The sequence below is a fragment of the Falco biarmicus genome, chromosome 19 (assembly GCF_023638135.1).
Source record: "Falco biarmicus isolate bFalBia1 chromosome 19, bFalBia1.pri, whole genome shotgun sequence".
NCBI classification, from domain to species: domain Eukaryota; kingdom Metazoa; phylum Chordata; class Aves; order Falconiformes; family Falconidae; genus Falco; species Falco biarmicus.
The window spans coordinates 953,117-974,827 of record NC_079306.1 but is presented as its reverse complement, the minus strand read 5'-3'; the positions used below and the strand labels follow the sequence as shown (position 1 = coordinate 974,827).

The 21,711-nt window shown below is 67.0% G+C and overlaps 2 protein-coding genes across 2 annotated transcripts; one reads left to right on the top strand and one right to left on the bottom strand.

Annotated features, from left to right (window-relative positions):
* Window positions 1-4,481: 4,481 nt before the first annotated feature.
* KRT8 (keratin 8) lies at window positions 4,482-9,798 on the bottom strand. The gene is given in 11 exon segments (XM_056322499.1): window positions 4,482-4,865; window positions 4,867-4,985; window positions 5,072-5,127; window positions 5,540-5,760; window positions 6,297-6,380; window positions 6,382-6,423; window positions 6,711-6,875; window positions 6,964-7,059; window positions 7,141-7,201; window positions 7,752-7,960; window positions 9,215-9,798. Coding segments are annotated over 11 exon segments (1,464 nt in total). The 5' UTR covers window positions 9,548-9,798; the 3' UTR covers window positions 4,482-4,787.
* A 6,243-nt stretch (window positions 9,799-16,041) lies between these two features.
* Window positions 16,042-20,769, top strand: KRT18 (keratin 18). Its single transcript, XM_056322291.1, is given in 15 exon segments — window positions 16,042-16,395; window positions 16,397-16,507; window positions 17,294-17,317; window positions 17,319-17,377; window positions 18,397-18,442; window positions 18,444-18,497; window positions 18,500-18,556; window positions 18,647-18,811; window positions 19,367-19,441; window positions 19,443-19,493; window positions 19,600-19,689; window positions 19,691-19,780; window positions 19,782-19,808; window positions 19,810-19,826; window positions 20,567-20,769. Coding segments are annotated over 15 exon segments (1,281 nt in total). The 5' UTR covers window positions 16,042-16,095; the 3' UTR covers window positions 20,682-20,769.
* The last annotated feature ends 942 nt before the right edge of the window (window positions 20,770-21,711 follow it).

Below are 21,711 nucleotides of genomic sequence, written 5' to 3'. Positions count from 1 at the left end.
ACCCCATGGGATGTCCCTGTATCTGTCCATCCATCCGTCCACCCGTCCATCCATCCACCCATCCCATGCCTTGGGGTGTGCCGGGCGACAACAGCAAAAGCAGAGCACCCTCTAAAGGGCAGAGATGCTCCCAGAAGCTGAACCATCCACCCCAACCCCCTAAAAACGAGTCCATCCCTCCCCACCATCCCACCTCGTCCCTGTTTCCCGCCCCCCCCCCGGACCAGCACCCAGGGGATGCCCCATGCCTGATCCCGGGGTGTTTTCCCAAAAAATAAAAACAAAAAAGCAACACCCTCCCCAAAACATGCTGGGTCTGGGGATGCTTCACCCCAGGAAGGGGGTGAACACTTCACCCCCATGAGGAGTCACGGGGGGAGAAGAGGCCAAAAGGGCAGGAGGGGGCTTGGGGGGGGGGGGGGGGGCTGGGGGCCAGGGGGGGTTGGGGGCTCCCGGGGGGAGGGCAGCACCCCGGGCAGGGCGCAGGGGTGTGCGTGTGAAAATGTGAGGAGCGAAGCTTTGGGTGGATCCTGCCCCCGACGCTAATTACAGGCATGAAACGCTGGTGCAAGCTGGGTCTTGCTGCTGCGCCCCGGCCGAGCCACGCCTGGGCTCCGGCGGCGCGGGGGGGGCAGCCCCCGCTGTGGGGCAGGGACCCCCGAGACGCCCCTGCACACGGGCGAGGGTGGGCGCACGCCGCCTCAGCACCTGGATTTTGGGGGTCCCCTCCATGGGTGCTGTTTGTTCCCACCCCCCCCTGCAGCATCACATCGCTGGCAAAGGGGACCCCAAAGCTGGGGGGGGGGGCACGGTGGGGGGGTGGCGGGTGAAGAAGCCTGTTCTGGGGGGGATTGGGGTGGGGGAAGGCTCAGAGGGTCCTCCAGAGGCATAAAGGGGGGTTCAGGTCCCAATTCCAGCAGGAAAGTTGGGGGGGCACAAAGCACCTGAGCTGGGGGCTCAGCTCCCTCCTCCACCACCGGGGTCCTGGCGCCAGGAGACCCCCACCGGGTAGGGTCTCCTTGTCCCCTCCAGCGCCCACCACAAGCCCCTGACCCCCCCCATGCGCTCAGGACCCCCAAACCCCATCACCCCGCTTCCCCCACAGCCCAAGAGAAACCCAGGTGTCTTGGTCCCCCCACCCACTCCCCCCAGACCCTGGGACACCCCAAAAGGAGCAGGGACCCCCCCTTCCCAGCCTGGGGGTACCTGAAAAACACGTGGGCAGCGCACGGGCACGTCGGTGGGGTGAGTCACGGCCCCGCCCCACCCGTGGGACGAGCTGTGTCAGGCCTCAGCCTGCCCCCATGTCCCCCCAAAGCCTGGGGTGCACCAGCCCCCTGGGATGGACCCCCGCCATGCTCTGTAGGGTTAAATCCTGCCAGCGGGGACCCATCTCCCCTGGGGGGTCCCCCAGCTGCATCCCTGCCTCAGTTTCCCCACTCAGGGCATCACCTCCCCAGTCCTGGGACTTCTTCCGCAGGTGGTGGGTGATTTTAAACACACCCCCCCCCAAGGACCGTCGGGGGCCCACAAAGCCGCGGGGTGATGCCAGGGACCCTCGAGGTCATGTGTCGTCCCCCTCAGTGTCCCCAGTCCCAGCAGGGTGGGGTGACACTGAAACCCGGAGTAGCACCGCACCATGCCCAGACCCCCCCCAGACCCCCCCCCCAGCCTGTCCCAGTGCTGCCAGGGCCTGCCTGGTCCTGCCAGCCGGGATCCAGCTGTGCCAGCACCCATGGGTGCCCCATACCCGGGTTGTGGGGTGTGTGTCCCCGGGAAGGGGGTTATGCTTAGCAGTGGTGCTGGAACCCAGACACGGTGATGTTTTGGCGGGGGGGGGGGTCCCTTCCAGCCCCCCTCCCTGGTTCCAGTTGGCACCCTGTGCAGCACGAGGTTGCATCCTGGGGGTCCCACTGAGCTGCCACCCTTGGGGGGCTCAAGCTGTCCCGGGACGTTGGGTTGGCCAGCCCGCCCCGTGCCTCAGTTTTCCCTGCAAGGTCCCCACGACCCCCAACTCTGCCCAACGGGGGGGTCCATGGGCCCCCCTCCAGACTCAGCCCACCGGCCACACCGGGGCTGTTCCCCTCCCACCTCAAGCCCCCGGGTGCATCCAGCCCCCCCAGATGCTCGGAGGGGGCCTGAAGCCGGGGGTGAGGGCTGGGCTGGGACCCCCGCAGTCTCGGCTTACCCCCACCCACCCTCCCTGGGGACCAGGGGGGACCCCAAGCTCCTGCCCCGCCCCCCCCCCCCCCGGACCTGCAGCCGCCGCCACCCATCGCTGCTCCTCTGCCGCCCCCCAGCGTCCCCGTGAACCCCAAAACCATCGGGAGGGGGGGGCTGCTATAGGGGCTGAGGACGAAGCCCTGGGGGGTCCCCAACCCCTTCCTCCCTCCCAAGCACCCCAGTGACCCTCAAGCCGGCCCCCAGCCCCACAAAGGCAGGGTGTGCCCCAAGGGACCTGGTTACATCCCGGGGGGGGGCGGGGGGCGGGGCACCCACCAAAGGCAACCCCAAGGCAGGGTCGGGGTGGTGTTGAAGTTGGGGGGGGAGCAGAAAAGGGGGTGCAGGGCGGTGGCCCCACTTTAATCCCATCCCCGGGCAGGGGGGAAGCCTGTGCACTGCGGCTGCTCCCACCCCCCCCCTTTTTTTTTTTTTTTTTTGGAGGGAGGGGCAGCTGTGTCAACCCCCACCCTAACCCCGGCACCAGCCCCACTGTGGCCCAAGGGCCCCCCCAGATGCTCGGGGCCCCCCCGGCCCGGGGGGTGTCGGGGGGCTGCTCGCGGGGAGCCTCCGGTGGCTGATCCTGCAGCCCCCCCCCTTTCACCGCACCAAAAACTGAGGGGGACCCCCCCCCAAGCCCCTGGGGTGCAGACTGGTAGGGCTGGGGGCACCGTGCCCTGTAAGGAGGGAGAAGGGGGGGGACAGGGGACACCCCCCAACCCCCGGAGCATGTTAATTAGCTGCAAGCGGTAATTGCAGCGGAGGCTGATGGTGCAAACGCCAGGTGTCACCTCCGGACCGGGAATGGGAGGCGGGAGGCTGCACACCCAACCCCTGCAGCACCCCAATACCCTGGGGACACCCCCCAGACCCATCTCAGAGCCCCCCCCCCCCCCGCTAAGGGGTCACCGGAGGGGCCAGCGGTGCCGGGGGGATGCTGAGCCCACCACCACCATGGCACGGGCCCCCCAAAGCTGCCCGCAGCCCACCCCGAACCCCCAAATCCTCCCCCCGCCGCCCCGCCGTGGGAGCAGGATCGGTCCCAGCCCAGACGAGCCTGTGCCGCTAATTATTAACCAAAGGGCAAAGTCCCCGTCTGCATCCCGGCTCCGAGCCAGGGTCCCTGTCCCCTGCCCCCCCCGCGGGAACACCCCGGGGGTGGCTCCCAGCCGGGGCCCCCACCCCCCATGTCTCTGCCCCCAGCAGCTCCGATGGCCCTGGTCATGTCCCCCGTCACCTCCTGGGGGTCGGGGTGGAAAACCCCATTAAACACCCCCCTCCCCCTGTTCCCGGGGCTGGATGTCAAGGGGGGGGGAGGGGGCTGGGTCCCCAAACTGGGCTGCTCCACTCCCTCCCTGCAACTCCAGACTGAGGGGACACAGGTGGGCACCCAGTGGGTGTCTCCTCCCCCCTGGGTGACCTGGGGCCGCTCTGGCCCCACTTTTGGCACAGCAGACCCCACAGGTGGGGCGATCCCACAGCTTTTTGGGGTGCAGAGGCAGCTGAAAATAAAAGGCTCCCACAGCTTTCCTGCTGGCAGCACCCCGGGGCTCAGCCCTCCGAGACACTGCAGAACCCCGTGGAGCTGAGCCTGGGGCAGCTCCTGGATCCGGGCGATGCAAGACAGACTTGAGGATCCATCACTTGGATCCCAGCAGGAACCTTGGTCTGGGGGAAAACCCTGCAGGATTTGGATTTTGAACACCGCTGGCCGCAGCCTCGTTACAGCCAGCACTAATGAGGGCCGTAATTAACGCCCGTGTGGGCTGGTGCTGGGGAGCCACAACACATTGTGTGGCACGGGCTGCACTGGGATTTGCAGGCTGGGATGGATCCTGGCACCCCGGGAGGGGTCCTGGCACCCCAAGACAGAACCTGGCACTCAGGGACTGATCCTGGCACCCAAGAGACCCCAGGAGGGACCCTGGCAGTTTGGGATGGATCCTGGCACCCAGACAGACCCTAGCATCTCCAGACGGATCCTGGCACCCCGGGAGGGGTCCTAGCACCCCAAGACAGATCCTGGCACTCAGAGATTGATCCTGGTACCCAAGGGATGGGTCCCGGCCTGTGGGACGCCAGGAGGGAGCCTGGAAGTTTGGGATCTACCCTGGCCCCCAAGGGATGGACCCCAACACCCCAAGACAGACCCTGGCACCCCAGGATGGGTCCTGGCACCCCTGACCCAGCGTGGATACTTGTCCCAGCCCCCCCACCTCCCCGTGAGTAGCAGCTCCTGGCACCGGCGTTTACCAGACCCCTGTATTTCGAAGGCTTTATTCCAGCTTCGGAGCCGGCAGGAGCCCTCGAGGGGGCCGGGGGGCCCCCATTTCCCCCCCCTCCCCCAGCTCCGATGGGGACATGGGGGGAGGAGCCAGGACGGAGGGAGGGGGGATGTTGGGGACAAGGTGGGGATTGGAGCCCTCGGGGGGGCCCGGGGGGGGGCACTGGCTCAGGTTGCCCTTTGCCGGGGGGGGGGGGGGGGGGGGGGGGGGGGTGTCGGGGGTCCCATCCATCTGCAGGCCAGACCCCGTGGCTCTGGCGGAGGGACCCCCAGCAGAGGGGGCTCAGCTGGCCAGGACGTCGGAGGACTCAGACACCAACTTGCCGTCACGAGTCTCGATCTTCTTGATGACGATGGCGCGGGGACTTGGGGAGGGATGCGCTCTCCAGAACCGGGGGGGGCACGGCATAGCCAGAGCTGGCAAAGGAGGTGCCGAAGCCTCCCCCGAAGCCCCCACTGAAGCCCCCGCTGAAGCCAGCTGCTGGGGGAGAGGGACCAGCCATGAGCATCATGGCACCCAGTGGTAGCACCCAAGGAGGAGGGGTCCCCATCATCCCCCCACCTTACCCGAGTACCCCGTCGTCTTGCTGTGGATGCTGAGGTTCTGCACGCCGGACTCCAGCCTGCCGGGAGGGATTTGGGCGGGGGGGGACATGATGGGTGTCAGGGTGGGGGCTAAGGGACAGGCCTGAGGCTGGGGGGAGGCAGTGAGCAGGGGGACGTGGGGTCCTCATGGTCATGGCCACAGCCCTGAGCTGCAGATATGGGGGGGTGGGGCTGTGGGATGCCCATGGGATGTGGGGTGCCCATGGGATGGGGGATGCTCATGGGATACAGGATGCCTGTGGGACGCAGGATGCCCATTGGATGCCCACAGGACGTGGGATACCCACAGGATGCCTGTGGGCAGCAGGATGCCTTCTGGACGTGGGGTGCCCATGGGATCCGGGATGCAGGGTGTGGGATACAAGATATGGGATGGGGGACCCATCGTGTCACCCCCTCCAGGTGCCAGCGAGACAGGGGAGCCCCCACCTGCTCTCCTCGCCCTCCAGCAGCTTCCTGTAGGTCGCAATCTCGATGTCCAGGGCCAGCTTGACGTTCATCAGCTCCTGGTACTCGCGCAGCTGCCGGGCCATGTCCTGCTTCGCCTTCTGCAGAGCTGCCTCCAGCTCAGCCAGCTTCCCCTTGGCATCCTTCAGGGCCAGCTCCCCGCACTCCTCCGCCTCCGCGATGGCGGTCTCCAAGCTGGCTCGCTGCAACGCACAGCCACGGGGCAGGGGGTGACCTGGAAAAGGGGCTGCGGGGGTCCCCCCTGCCCCAGCATCCCCTGTGCCCCAGCACTCCCCACGTCCCAGCATCTTCCATGTCACAGCATCCCTCACCCCCAGCACCCCAGGCCCCCCCATCATCCCTCACGCCCCCAGAAACCCCCTGCCCCTCAGCATCCCTTGCTCCCAGCATCCTCCCACACCCCCAGCATCTCTCCCCCTCCAGCATCCCCCACGTCCCAGTATCCCCCACCCTACAACATCCCCCACACCTCAGCATCTCCTGCCCCCCCCCCCCCAGCATCCCCCACACACAGGCTATGCCCACGCCCTCCACATCTCCAACGTATGGATCCCTCCTTCCATCTGGGACTACCAAGGGTGGGGGTTGCGGGGGTCCACAGGCGGCTGGGGAAGCTCAAAGCCCGGGGAGGCCACTGGGGGTGCTGGCAGAGGAGGGGAGGAGCGGGGGGAGCGGGCAGCGTCTCCCTGCTTTCCCACCCCAGGGGCCATTCCCAGACCTGGTTCTTGAGCGCCTCGATCTCCGCCTGGATCCTCTGGATCAGCCTGTTGAGCTCGTTGATCTCGCTGCGGGTGTTGCGCAGGGTCGTCGCCGTGCTTCCCCGCCGTCGTCTTCAACTCCTCATACTGCGGCGGTAGAGCAGGTGGGATGCAGACAGATGGGCATCCCCCCCAAAAAAACCAGCTCCCCTTCCCCCAACACCCCAAAACCGGGGAGCAAGGAGCCGGGAGGTGCCCACGCCGGGGGGGATGCTGCGGGCAGGGCTGCCGGAGCTGCTGCTGGCTCTGCACGGAGCTGGGATCTCTCCCACACAGCAGCTGCCTGCTCCGGGGCAGGGAGGGGGCTCACCCGGCGGGGTGGCGGGTATGAGCCGGGGAGAGGAGGAGGAAGGAGGAAGGCTGCGGTGGCTCACCTTGATCTGGTACATGCTCTCAGCCTCGGCGCGGCTGCGGTTGGCGATGTCCTCGTACTGCGCCTTCACCTCCGCGATGATCCCGTCCAGGTCCAGGCGGCGGTTGTTGTCCATGGAGAGGACAACGGAGGTGTCGGAGATCTGGGACTGCAGCTCCCGGAGCTCCTGCAGGCAAGGAGCAGGGGGCCGGGCTGAGCACCCACAACTCGGTGCACGTGTGCCCCCCCCCCCCCCAAAGGAGGGGACCCCCTACCTCATCGTAAAGCTGTCTCAAGAAATTGATCTCGTCGGTCAAGCTCTCCAGCCGCGACTCCAGCTCCACCTTGTTCATGTAGGCTTCATCCACGTCCTGGGGGGCAGCACCAGCCTGTCAGCCCCCCCGGCCCCGCCAGCACCCCACCCCCCCCACAGACCCGGGCACCCCCCTCACCTTTTTGAGCAGAACAAACTCATTTTCCTTCTCGGTGCGGTGGTTGATCTCTTCTTCGTACCTTGGAGAGGAGGGGAGGGCTTGGAGCCAGGCGTGGGGGACACTGGGGTGCAGGGACATGGGGACACAGGGACAGGTGGATATGGGGTATGGGGACACAGGGATGCAGGGACATTTGGATATGGGGTATGGGGACACAGGGATGCAAGGGCATGGGGACATGGGGATATAGGGACCCAGGGATGCAGGGACATGGGGATATGGGGACACAGGGACACAGGGATGCAGGGATGTGGGGATATGGGGACACAGGGTTGCAGGGGCATGGGGACACGTAGGTATGAGGACACAGGGACCCATCCAACAGAGTGCCCCCTGCAGCGCAAGAACCCCCCTACCCTGCAGTGACAGCCGGAGGGGACGCTCCCACCCCATCCCAGCACCCCCAACCACCCACCAGCACCTCAGGGACACAGTGGGACACAGCACCCACAGGTGGGGACAGCACAGGGGGAGCCCGTGACACATCCCCACCCGCGCCCACCACAGCAGCCACCCTCAGAGGGGCATGAGCAGCCGGGCTGGGGCTCGGGGGGCCGGGGGGGACTGACTTGTTCTTGAACTCCTCCACCAGCCCCTGCATGTTGCCCAGCTCGGCCTCCAGGCGCAGGCGCTCCTGGCCCAGGCCCTCGAGCTGGCGGCGCAGGCTGCTGATGTACGCCTCGAAGAGCCCGCTCATGTTGCTGCGGGTGGTCTTCTGCGTCTGCAGCAGGCTCCACTTGGTCTCCAGCATCTTGTTCTGCTGCTCCAGGAACCGGACCTGCCGGAGCAGGGGGGGTCAGCATCATCCCCCCCTCCTCTGGATCCCTCCCTGGGGGTCCCTGCCATGGATCCCTCCCTGGGGGTGGGCTCTGGTACATGGGGTGGGTCATGGAGGTGGGTGCTCGGTGCTGGGGTGCGAGGGGCAGAGGCTGAGGTGGGTGAGAGGGGTGGCAGGGGACAAATCTGGGGTCCTGGGGGCAGATCTGGGGTCCTGGGGGCAAACTGGAGCAGAGGTGTAAGGCTGGAGTCCTGGGTGCAAGGCTGGGGAGTCCTGCGTGCTGGTTTGCAAGGGGCAGAGGGTGAGAGGGGCGGCAGGGGGCAAATCTGGGGTCCTGGGAGCAAATCTGGGGTCCCAAGCACAAGCCAGGGGGTCTTGGGCAAAATTCTGGGGTCCCGGGGTGCAACCCGGGTCTGGGATGCTTCTGGAGTGGGGGGTGTAAGTCTGGGAGCCCTGGGTGCAGTCCTGGGGTAGCTCTGGGGCACAAGCCTGGGGTCTCAGGTGCCACCTGGGGTCCGAGCCTGGGGTGCTGGCTGGAACGTGGGGGGACCCCCAGGGGACCCCCGTCCTCCCGCCAGCCTGCGCCGGGGCAAGGAGCGCAGCCCCAGCGGAGCACCTGGAAGCGGGTGCAGGGGGGAGGAGGGTGCTGGGTGCCGTGGGAGGGGGGCGCCCACCCCAGCGCTAGCTGCTTCCTCGGGGGGGGGACCCCCGCTGCTCCCCACAGCAACAATGCCCCCCCCCCATCCCGCCCTGGCGCCGATCCCTGCCCGCCAGCTCAGCCGCCATGTCCCCAGCCCTGGGAGGGGACCGGGTGTCCCCACAGCCAGCTGCGTGTCCCCAGGGGAGGCCAGGAGGTCCCCAAGGGGGTCCAAAATGTGCCCAAAGGGGTCAGGATGTCTCCAAGGGTGTCTGGGTGTCCCCAGGAGGGCCAGAAGGTCCCCAAGGGGGTCCAAAATGTGCCCAAAGGGGTCAGGGTGTCCCCATGGGGGTCTGGGTGTCCCCATGGGGGCCAGCATGTCACCGAGGGGGTCAGGACTTCTCCGAGTGTGTCACAACGTCTCCAAGGGGCTCAGGATGTGCCTGAAGGGGCCAGGAGGTCCCCAAGGGGCTCAGGAGGTCCCTGAGGGGGGTCACAATGTCCCCAAGGGGCTCAGGATGTGCCTGAAGGGGCCAGGAGGTCCCTGAGGGGCTCAGGAGCTCCAAAGGGTGGTCCCAGCCCTCTCCCCATGGGGTCTCACCCCAGCCCAGCCCCACCTTGTCGATGAAGGAGGCAAACTTGTTGTTGAGGGTCTTGATCTGCTCCTTCTCCTCCTTGCGCACCCGCTGGATGCTGGGGTCGATCTCCAGGTTGAGGGGCGTCAGGAGGCTCTGGTTGACACTGACGGCTGTGATGCCGCCCCCTGTCCCGGGCACAACAGCTGGACCCCGGTACAACCCAGCGCCGTAGCGGCTCCCACCGTAGGCACCGATGGCTGAGGCCGTACTCATCCTCACGGCAGGGCCTGCGGTGTAGGAGTGGGAGCTGAAGGAACGGCCGGGTACGGCCGAGCTGCTTCGCACGGTCTTCCTGGTGATGGTGACAGACATGGTGAGTGGGGAGGAGGTGGGCAAGGAGCTTGGGAGGTGGGCAAGGCGGTCGGAAGGTTGGGAGAAGGTTGGAAGATGGGCAAGGGGGTTGGAAGGCTGGAAGGAGGTTGGAAGGAGGCTGGAAGGAGGCTGGAAGGAGGTTGGAAGGAGGTTGGAAGGGGCTTGCAAAGAGGTTGCAAGAGGGTTGCAAGAGGGCTGGGAGGCGCGGCAGGAGCCGGTTGCAGGACAGGCAGGACGGGCACGACGGGTTGTGGAGGACGGATCCGGGGCGGGGTGCGCAGCCCCGGGTTTAAATCCCGGAGCCGGGGGAGGGGAGCGGGATGGGAGGGACGGGAGCGCACCTGCTGCGCCTTAACCCCTTCGGGTCCGCCGGGACGGCGGGATGCGCCGGGATGCGCCGGGATGCGCCGGGCCGGTCCTGCCCCCCGGAGCGCGGGCTGCCGGCGGGAGGGGCGGGGGCTGAGGGCGGGGAGACCCCGGGTGGGGGGGCTGGAGCTGGCCAGGGAACCCGGCTGCCGCCTCCCCCCCCTCCCGCCGTAGGCACACTGAGCCTCGCACCCAGCTCGGCTGGAGAGTGCCGGGGTCCCCGGGTCCCCAGCCCGGGTCCCCCAATCTATGTCCCCAGCCCCTGTCCCCAACCTATATCCCCAAAGCTGTGTCCCCAGCTCCTGTCCCCAGCCTTGTGTCCCCAGCCCCTGTCCCCAAACTATGTCCCCAGGCCCGTGTCCCCAGGCACTGAGCCAGCCCCATCAGCCCCCCTGCCCCCCGTGCCCCCCTGCCCGCACAGAGCCTGGCCCTGAAAACAGAGAAAAACCCACAAAAAAGGAACATTTTGTGTGTTTGTGGCTGCTTAGCAGCTGGACCGAGCACCTGATCCCCCCGGGTCAGGATCAGCACCCATACAGAGTCCCCACCACGTTGTGCCATGCTGTGCCGTGCCATGCCATGCTGTGCCGTGTCATGCTGTGCTGTGTTGTGCTGTGCCATGCCACACCGTGCTGTGCTGTGCCATGTCGTGCTGTGCTGTGCCATGTAGTCCTGTGCTGTGCCGTGCCATGCCATGCCATACCATGCCACACTGTGCCATGCCATGCTATGCCATGTCGTGCTGTGCCATGCTGTGCCATGCCATGCTGTGCCATGTCGTGCTGTGCTGTGCCATGCCATGCCATGCCATGCCACACTGTGCCATACCATGCTATGCCATGTCGTGCTGTGCCATGCTGTGCCATGCCATGCTGTGCCATGTCGTGCTGTGCTGTGCCATGCCATGCCATGCCATGCCACACTGTGCCATACCATGCTATGCCATGCCGTGCCATGCCGTGCCATACAGCTCTCCACCTGCCGCTCCAGCTTGCAGGGACGCACGGGCAGCAGGAGGGCTGGGATGGGGACACGGGCGCGGCGGTGGCTCAGGACCAGGCTTGTCCCGCACGGGAGCGGCGGGCACTGGGCCGAGACGGCGCGTGGCACCCAGCACCCGGCACCCGCGGGCAGGATCCGGAGTTTCCCGGGGTTGATTTTGTCTTTGTTTCGTTGCACAAAGGGCAGCGCTGGGGCAGCCCTGGGGGGGCAACCCGGGGGTCCAGCTGGTGCAGGATGAACCCATGAGGCCACCTCCACACCTCCCCAGGGGGTAGGTCCGTCTGTTCACGGAGCCAGCCCTGGCATCCCGCCCGTGCTCATGCCTACACCCACCCACCTGCCCACCCCTGCCCAGAGCCGCCCACCCACTCTCCTTCTAGGTGTCCATTCATCCCATGGTGTCCAGCCTTGGCCAGACCTGGGCAACCACCCACCCCTCTAGACCCCCATCCACCCTCCCTTCATCTGTCCAGCTCGAGCCAGAGCCCCCCATGCAGGCACCCCCCTGGCTACCCAGCTGCCTGTCCTTCCATCCTTGGCTGGGCTCAACCACCCACCCTTCCAGCTATTCACCCACCCACCGGCCCAGCTCTCCATCCCCCTGAGAAACTCTCCACCTCCCAACAAAGACCTTCCACCTCCTGGAGGAGCAATCTGACTCCCCAGAGACCCCCTGGAGAAGCTCTCCCACCCCCTAAAGAAGCTCTCCATCACTCAGAGAAGCTCTCCCACCCCCCCAAGGACCTCTCCCACCCCCCAAAGAAGCTCTCCCACCCCCAGAGAAGCTCTCCATCCCCCCGAGAAGCTCTCCCACCCCCTCCCACCCCCCTACCCACCCCCCATCCCCACCCCAGAGGTTCTCCACCCCAGGAGCAGCTCTCCATCCCGCCCAGCTTCTCTTATCTGGAAGGAATTTGCAACCCAGGCAAATACTTCCCTCCCCACGGAGATGCCGCTGGCCGGGGGGGGCGCTGGGTGGGCGCCAGGTCCCGGTGGGGTGTGGAACCCCCCGCCGGCCCCCGCGAAGCCCCCAGGAGTCCCCCAGCGCCGCTCTGGATTAGGCTCAACAGGCAACCTGACCTGGGTGGCTGCTGGCCAGGGCTGCCCGGCCTTGCCCCCCCCCCTTGGGTGGAGGCAGAGGGGCACGGGGCGGGGGGGCAAACAGGCTGGGGAGGGGGGCAAAGCAACACCCCTGACCCCCAGATTGCCACCACGGGCAAACCTCGCATTCATTCGGCCCTACGGGTGGGTGGTCCCACGCCAGGGGGTGCTCAGCCATAAATCCCCCCCCACCCGCCTCCATCCCAGTCCCCCCAGGTGGGACAGACCCCCCCCATGGGGCTGCCGCTCATCCTGAAGCCCCCCAGGATCAGCATCACCCTCAGTGTCTCCCCCCGAGGAGCTGGGGGGTCCCTGCACCCCGTTTTGAGTGGGGGACAAAGCTGCAGTTTGCTGTGGGGTGGCACTGATGGGTGGCACCCACTGTCCCCCACTAGCTGCCCCCCCCAGAGGGGGGGGTCCGGGGGGAATGCACCCCCTTCCCTGATGCCACGCAAAGGCAGGACCCCTGCAGGGTGCTGGGTGGTCTGGGTGTGCACCCATGGGTGCAGGACCCCCCCTCGGTGTGCCCTGGCTGGGTTGGGGTCCCCCCACATGTCCAGGTTCCTCCTGAGGACAGGAGGTGGCTCAGGGTGTGTCCCCAGGGGGCTGGGGACAGATGCCACCTCCTTGTCCCCATGCAGGCAGAACCTCAAGGGTGCCCTTGGGGGTGAAGGGGCAGAGAGGGGACCCCACTGGGTGCCCCCCAGCACCCCCTGAGCAGGGCTTGGGAGGGAGGAGGAGGATGGTGGGTCCCAGTTGTGGCTTCACCACAGGACCTGGGCACTGCTTAACCCTGGGGGAGCCGGGCAGCCCCCAGACCCCCACACCTCCGGGGGGATGTGAACAGGGGTCCCCGTGTCCCCAAGTGTCCTCCATGAGGCCATGGAGGCAGAGAGTGGCCCTGGACCACCCAGTACCCAGGTCACCCCCTTGGAGATGCCACCATGGTGATGGGGGCCTTGGCCGGGGTCACATCCAGCATCCCTCAGGGTGCTGAGCAGGGCTGGGGGGGGGGGGGGTCCCTAGGTCCAGCCCCTGAAGCACTGAGGGCTGGGGGGGCGCGGGGGGGCCGTGGCTGACCTTTATCAGCTGCAGGTCCAGGTCTTTCATCTCAGTTTATGGCCCCTGCGGGAGCTCTGGTGGCCTCCGGGGGTGGGGGGCGCCGGGGGGGGGGGGGGGGGGGGGGGGGGGGGTGAGACATGGCTGCTCCCAGCCACTCCAGCCCCACCGGCACGGCAGGAATGTGCCTGATAAGAGGCCAGGCTGGGGAATGGCCCCCAGCCCCCCACCCCATCAGCAGCGGGGTCACAGGGTCCTCCTGCCCCCATGGGGGGTCCCCAAAGCACAGCGTGGAGGTGGGGGGTCTTGGGGAGCCCCCTGAGCACCCCCACACCCCACACCATGTCCAGCCACCGTGTGGGGCATCGCCCCAAGGTGGTGGCAAGGGGGTCCCAGGGACATGGGGGGGGCTTGGGGCAGCGCCGGGGGGCAAACGCTGCTGGCACAGGGGGGTCAGACACCACAGGGACCCCGGGGGGGCACTGCGGGGACCCCAGGGGGGGACCCTCCGTGACCAGGGACCCCAGGGGGGCTCTGTGGGGACCTCAGGGGGGACCCTCCGTGACCAGGGACCCCAGGGGGGCTTCTGTGGGGACCTCAGGGGGGGACCCTCTGTGACCGTGGCATCCCACACCACAGGGACCCCCCCGGGGGGACCCCAGGGTGGGGACCCCAAGGTGGGTCAGACCCCTGGGCCCCCCCGGCTCACCCCCCCCGCGCTGCTCCAGCACCTCCATTTCCCGGCCCCGGCGGAGCCACTGCGGCGCCCGCGAAGGCGCCCAAATGGCGCAGGGTTGGCAGCGGGACAAGGGCCGGCGTGGGGCAGAGTCCTGCTGGGGGGCACAGCGGGGCGGCGTGGGGCAACATGGGGCAACGTGGGGCAGGATGGGACAGGATGGGACAGGAATGGGCAACGTGGGGCAGGATGGGGCAAGATGGGGCAGGAATGGGACAAAGTGGGGCAGGATGGGACAGGATGGGGCAGGAATGGGACAAAGTGGGGCAGGATGGGACAGGATGGGGCAACGTGGGGCAGGAATGGGGCAGGATGGGGCAAGATGGGGCAGGAATGGGACAAAGTGGGGCAGGACGGGGCAAGATGGGGCAGGAATGGGACAAAGTGGGGCAGGATGGGACAGGATGGGGCAGGAATGGGACAAAGTGGGGCAGGATGGGACAGGATGGGGCAACGTGGGGCAGGAATGGGGCAGGATGGGGCAAGATGGGGCAGGAATGGGACAAAGTGGGGCAGGACGGGGCAAGATGGGGCAGGAATGGGACAAAGTGGGGCAGGATGGGACAGGATGGGGCAACGTGGGGCAGGAACGGGGCAGGATGGGGCAATATGGGGCAGGAACAGGGCAAAATGGGGTAAATAGGCAAAATGGGGCTGGAGTGGGGCAGGAACGGGGCAGGACTGGGACAGGAGTGGGGCAAAATGGGGCAGGGGCAGCGCGGGGCCACTCTCCCCCCACATTTCGCAGGGCAAAGGATGGGGCCAGGCTGGGGGCAGCCCCGAGCCCCCCCGGGGGGCTATGCCATGCCCCCCCCCCACTCCCTGGGAGGGCCAAGGGGAGGGTGGGGCAGCACAGCCCCCCCTCCCCCCTCCCCCCCCCCCCCGCCGCACCGCACCCCTTTATGGCCCAGCCGAGCAAACACAGGTAGGGCCAGGAACCCTGGGGGGGGGCGGGGGCAGGAGCCCCCCCCCCGCAGCCCCCCGGCGCGTGGGGCCGTGCAAACGTGCGTGCAAAGGTGCATGGCTGCGCACGGCGAGGGGTTCTGCCAGTGTGATCGTGCAAAGGTGGGCGTGCGTGCAAGGTGACGGTGCCGTTCAAAAGTGCACGAACACGGAGAGGTTTTGTGACGGGGCGCGCTTGTGCGAGCTGCACGAAGGGGCGTGCTCGTGCAAAAGTGCACCGTGCAAATGTGTGCGCTGGTGCAAGCTGGTGCGAGGCGGGTGTTCCTGCAAGGGTGCGTGCTTGTGCAAAGGCACTTTCCTGCAAACTGTGCAGCTGTGCAAAGGCATGCTCTCACGCAGATGTGCGTGCTGGTGCAAAGCATGCAGCCGTGCGGGGGGTGTTCGCACGCAGACGTGCACACTCGTGCATCAGTGTGTGCTCGTGCAAAGCTGCACGCCCCTGCAGAGAGCGTTCCCGTGCAAAGCTGCGCCTTCCACGCCTGCAGTGGGGCAGGGCACACCCCCCACAGCCCCCCAGGACCCCCCCGCCCCCCCAAGGCCATCGCTGCCCTCTCTGACCCCGCAGAGTGGGGACGTGCCCTGCCCCACGCCCCCGGGGGGCTCCGGCCCCCCCAGCTGCTGCAGATAAGGCTGGAATGCGCCTCCGTGCCTGGTGCGGGGAGGGGGCCCCGTAGCCTATGGGGCTGCCCGCCCCATGGATTGCAGCTGGGGGGCTGGGGGGGTCCCCGAGTCCCAGGACTGTCCCCACGGGGGGACACCCCCTCCCCGGCCCCGCCTGTGGACCCCAGGAACCCTGGGGGGGGGTGTCCTGCCGCCCCCCGGTGGGGATCGCTGGGGGTGGGGGGGTGGATCAGTGGGGTGATGTGGGGCTGGTGTGAACTGGTGGGGACAGCTGGAGCTGTGGGGTACCCCGAAATGTGTGGGGCTGAGCCGCGTCCCCACATCCTGGACCCCATGGGTTATGTGGCTGAGCCCCGTCCCTCTGCCCTGCGCCCCACAGGGGTTATGGGGCAGACCCCCATCCCTCCACCGTACACCCCCATCGGTTATGGGGCAGACCCCCATCCCTCTGCCCTGCACCCCACTGGTTATGGGGCAGACCCCCTCACCCCACCCTGTGCCCCACTGGTTGTGGGGCCCATCACGCCCCAGGAACAAAGGGCTCGGCCGGCCCCAGCCCCCCCCACCCCCACCCCTCCCGTGCCGGGCGTGGGGCCAAGCGGTGCCGTGGGGAGGTGCCGTGGGGCCGCCCCTCCCGGTTATAAATCCCGTCCGTCCGCCCCGTCCCGCGTCCACCCGGCCAGCTCCAGCCAGCGACACCATGAGCTTCTCCCACCGCAGCACCTACAGCGGCTCCCACCGCGCCACCAGCCACCGCTTCGGCCCCCTGGGCAGCGCGGCCAGTGTCTACGCCGGGGCGGGGGGCTCGGGGTCCCGTATCTCTGTCACCCGCACCACCAGTGTGACCAGTGCTGGGGGTGGCTATGGGGCAGGCTATGGGGCCGGCTATGGGGCTACCACGATGTTGACGGGCTCTGGCGTGGTGGCCAACGAGAAGGAGACGATGCAGGACCTCAATGAGCGCTTGGCCACCTACCTGGAGAAGGTCCGGAGCCTGGAGCAGGGACAACCGGCGGCTGGAGGTCCAGATCCGCGAGTTCATGGCCAGCAAAGGTCCCAGCACCCAGGACTGGGGCCACCACTGGGAGGCCATCGAGGACCTGCGGGACAAGGTGGGGGCCTGGCGGGGGGGTAGCCAGTGGCCCCAGGGGTAGTGGCCCCAGGGTGGTGGCCCCAGGGGTGGTGGCCCCAGGGGTGGTGGCCCCAGGATGGTGGTCCCAGGATTGGTGGCCCCAGGGTTGGTGGCCCCAGGGTGGTGGCCCCAGGGTTGGTGGTACCAGGGCTGGTGGTCCCAGAGCTGGTGGTCCCAGGGGTGGTGGCCCCAGAGCTGATGGTCCCAGGGGTGGTGGCAACCAGAGTTGGTGGTCCCAGGGTTGGTGGCCCCAGGGCTGGTGGTCCCAGGGCTGGTGGCCCCATGGCGCTGAGTATTACCCTGGTGGGGCTGGGTGAGCTTTGCACCAGGGTGGGAGGCGGTTGAGGTTGGGGGTGTTGTGTATGTGGAGGGGTGTGGGGCTGTGCCCCCCTGGGGGGCTGCACCTCAGGGCGGGGGCCAAAGGGACATGACCAAGGGCACGGGGCAGGGCAGTGTTGGAGCCACCGCAGCCCCCACTCTGCCCCCGCAGCCGGTCACTGAGCCCCAGGGTCCCCCCAACCCACCCGGACACCTGTCGTCCCCCTTTTGCCCCCACCCCATTTTTATCACCGCTCTTCCTGGGTGCGGCTCCCCCGGCCCCCCCGCGGGAGCACGGGCAGCTGCCAGGGTGGCACCGGTGACGGTGACGTGGGTGGCACGGGGGGGTGGCGGGGGGTGGGGGTGGCGCGGGGGGGGGTGCCCGCGCCCCGGTGACAGTGTCACGGCCGTGCCCTGTGTCATCCCCCCCCCGTGTCCCCCCCCCCAGATTTTCAAGGCGACGGTGGCGAACGGCCCGCACGGTGCTGCAGATGGACAACGCGCGGCTGGCGGCCGACGACTTCAGGGTCAAGTGAGGGCCGGGAATGGGGGCGGGCATGGGGTGGGCATGGGGTGGGCATGGGGCTGGGAATGGGGCAGGGATGGGGTTGGGAATGGGGCAGGAGTGAGACTGGGAATGGGATTGGGTTGGAGTTGGAATGAGATTGAGATGGGGTGGGAGTGAGACTGGGGGAGGGGATTGGGATGGGGTGGGAATGGGATTGGGATGGGGTGGGAATGGGGGTGGGAGTGATACTGGGGGTGGGATTGGGAATGGGGTTGGGATGGGGTGGGAATAGGGTGGGAGTGATACTGGGAATGGGACTGAGATGGAGTGAGAATGGGTTTGGGATGGGGTGGGAATGGGGCCGGGAGTGAGACTGGGAATGGGAATGGGATGGAGTGGGAATGGGTTTGGGATGGGATGTGAATGGGATTGGATGGGGTGGGAATGGGGTGGGAGTGAGACTGGGAATGGGTTTGGGATGGGGCTGGGAATGGGGACGAGAACAGAAATGGGAATGGGAATAGGGGAATAGGGGTGGGAATGGGGCTGGGAACAGGAATGGGATTGGGGCCAGGAGTGGGGAGTAGGATGGGGATGGGGTGGGAATGGGGATGGGGACAGGGATGAGGATGGGGACAGGGATGATAAGGACAAGAGTGGAAATGGGAGTGGCAGTGGGGACAGGGACAAGGACAGGGAGGGACAGGAGGGACAGGAGCCGGGTAAGAACATCGATGGAGGCAAGGATGGGGGTGAGGGCAGGGATGGGATGGAGCTGATGATGGGATGGGGGGGGGATGGGGGGGGGACAGGGGTAGGACACGGGGACAGGGATGAGGATGGGGACAGGGAGAAGGGCAGGGGTGGGGTGGAGGTGGCAGGAGGGACAGGAGTGGGGTAAGAATGTTGATGGAGACCAGGATGGGGGTGAGGACAGGGGTGGGATGGGGATGGGGGTGGGACTGGGGTAGGACCACAGGGATGGGACAGGGTGGGGGACAGGCGGGTGGCCGTGGCGGGGCCACCCAGCACGGTGCCGCCAGGTACGAGGCGGAGCTGGCCATCCGGCTCTCAGTGGAGAACGACATCGCGGGGGCTGCGCAAGGTCCTGGACGACACCAACATGGCGCGGCTGCAGCTGGAGGGGCGAGATCGAGTCCCTCAGGGGAGGAGCTCATCTTCATGAAGAAGAACCACGAGGAGGTTGGGATGGCGGGGGGGGGGGGGGGGGGGGGGGGGGGGCTGGGCTGGTGGGGATCCCCCCACTGACGCCAGCCCCCCACTGCCCCCCAGGAGGTGAAGACCCTCCGGGCCCAGGTCTCCGAGTCGGCGCTGACAGTGGAGGTGGACGCGCCCAAGTCGCAGGACCTGGGCAAGGTGATGGCCGAGATCCGGGCGCAGTATGACGCCCTGGCCCAGAAGAACCTGGAGGACCTGGAGAAGCAATGGGGGCGGCAGGTGGGTCCGTGCCCCCCGCCCCAACCCGCGCCGGGGGGGCACTCAGTGGTCTTCAGGCAGCTGTGGGGGGGCCCATGGGAGTGTCCTCCCCCGTGAGGAACGTCAAGCCATGGTGGATGGAGTGATCATCTGGGGGTGTTGACAAGGGGGACTGCGATCGGGGGGGGGGGGGTTCTGGCATGGGGGTGTTCCCCAAAGGCACCCCATGAGGGGGACAACCTGGGAGTCTCCCTGCTCCAACACTGGGGACAGTCACCTGTCCCATAGGGACCCCAAGCTCAGTGGGGACCTTCTCCAGAGGGTCCTGCTCCACCAGTGGGGTCATTCCTGGGGTGACCCCTGTCCCATAGGGACCCCAGGCTCGGTGGGGACCTTCTCCAGGGGGTCCTGCTCCAACGTTGAGGATGTTCTTGGAGGACCCCCATCCTACAGATCCTTGGGGTTGGCACTCCCTGGGGTGGTTTCACCTGCCGTGCCCCCTCCATGGGTTGGGGTGGCCATGGTGGGCCGGGCTGAGGTGCTGACCCCCAAACCCCACTTGTGCGCCCCCCCCAGATCACCGAGAGCACCATCGAGATCACACAGAGCACCAAGGACATCGACGCAGCCCGCAGCACTGTGGTGGACCTCCCGTCGTTCCGTCCAAACCCTGGAGATCGACCTGGAGTCCCTCCGAAACCAGGTGCCCCCCCGAAACAGCACCCATACCCCACCCCTATGCACCCCTGGGTGGGGGGGCGCCGAGCTGCCCTCGGGGGGGGGCCTGAACCTGGGGTGATGCTCTGCAGAAGGCCGGCTTGGAGGCCAACCTGGCGGAGGTGGAGACACGCTATGCAGCGCAGCTGGAGCAACTGGGCGCACTGGTGTTGCGCGCCGAGGGCGGAGCTGCTGCAGCTGCGGCAGGAGCTGCAGCGCCAGGCGCAGGAGTACCAGGCGCTGCGGGACGTCAAGGGCAAGCTGGAGGACGAGGATCGCGACTTACCACCGGCTGCTGGAGGGGGGGGGAGGATTTCAGGTAGAGGGGTGGGGTGGGGGGTGCCGGGGGTGGGGGGGTGCTGGGGCTGGCATGGGGGGATTGGGGTGGGGGGCAGCACTGGGGATGAGCTCTGGGTGGTGGGATGTCCCAGCTCCATCCTTCAGGATGCTCCAGGGGTGGCAAAGGGACAGCGGTGACATCCCATGGAGATGATCCCTGGGATAATTGGGATGTCCAGGTCCCATCCTTTAGGATACCCTGGGGGACAGCGGTGGCATCCAGTGGGGGATGAGCCCAGGCTGATGGGATGTCCCAGGTCCCATCCTTTGGGATACCCCTAGGGACAGCAGTGTCATCCAGTGGGGATGATCCCTGGGTGCTGGGATGTTCCAGGTCCCATATTCAGGATTCTCCAGGGATGGCAAGGGGACAGTGGTGGGGATGAGCCCTGGGTGATGGGATGTCCCAGCTCCATCCTTCAGGACACTCTGGGGACAGCAAGGGGACACTGGTGACGTCCAGTAGGGATGATCCTAGGCTGATGGGATGTCCAGGTCCCATCCTTTAGGATACCCTGGGGATAGCGAGGGGACAGTGGTGGCATCCAGCCAGGATGAGCCCCAACTCCATCCTCCAGGATGCACCTAGCATCCGTCACCTCTCGGTCCCTTGGGGTGACACAGGGAAGGGGGGGGGACACATCCAACGGGGGCCAGGCATGGGGAGGGGGCACCCTGGGGCACCCCCAGTGCCCTGAGCCACCCCCACGCACCCCGCAGCCTGCAGGACGCCCTGGAGAAGGAGACAACGGCCACCACGCAGCGGAGCACCCAGAGGGTGGCTGACAGCAAGGTGGTGACAGAGACGAGGGAGGTGAAGGTGCGGACATACTGAGCTGGTGCAGAGGGCACCCCAGCACCCGGGGGGGGCCCCACCTCCCCCTTAATAAAATAGCAGTGTGTCCCCCCTCGGGGAGATGTTCAATTCTGGTGTCTTCTTCTGCTGCGGGAGGGGAGCGGGGTTGGGGCTGCAGGAGGTGGTTCGGGGAGAGCTGAGGCCTGGGGGGCAGGGAGCTGGCGGGGGAATGGGGAGACAACAGACAGATGGAGGGACAGATGGGGGGGTGGATGGATGAAGAGATGGATGGATGGATGGGGATGGACGGATGGATGGATGGATGGGGATGGAGGGATGGATGGATGGACGGATGGATGGATGGATGGGGATGGACGGATGGATGGATGGGTGGATGGGTGGGGATGGATGGATGGATGGATGGATGGATGGATGGACGGATGGATGGATGGGTGGGGATGGATGGACGGATGGATGGATGGATGGACGGATGGACGGATGGATGGATGGGGACGGATGGATGGATGGACGGATGGATGGGGACGGATGGATGGGGACGGATGGATGGATGGATGGGTGGGGATGGATGGATGGATGGATGGGGACAGATGGATGGATGGATGGGGACAGATGGATGGATGGATGGATGGATGGGTGGGGATGGATGGATGGATGGATGGGTGGGTGGGGATGGATGGATGGATGGATGGATGGATGGATGGATGGATGGATGGATGGATGGACGGATGGATGGATGGATGGATGGATGGGTGGATGGATGAAGGGATGAATGGGTGGGTGTATGGACAGACGGACACACCAATGGACAGAGACAGGTGGGTGGGTTAAGGGAGGGATGGACGCACAGTTGGACCGGGGGTGGTGGTGTACAGACAATAGGATGGACAGACAGATGGGGGGAGGAACAGACAGATAGGTGGGTGGGTGGGTGGAGGGATGGGTGGGTGGCTGGCTGGCTGAGGAATCTGTAGGTGGGGGTGGGTGGGGGTGCATGGATGGGTGGGGTTGGGGGGGTAGCGGTGTAAGGCAGATGGATGGACAGACAGAT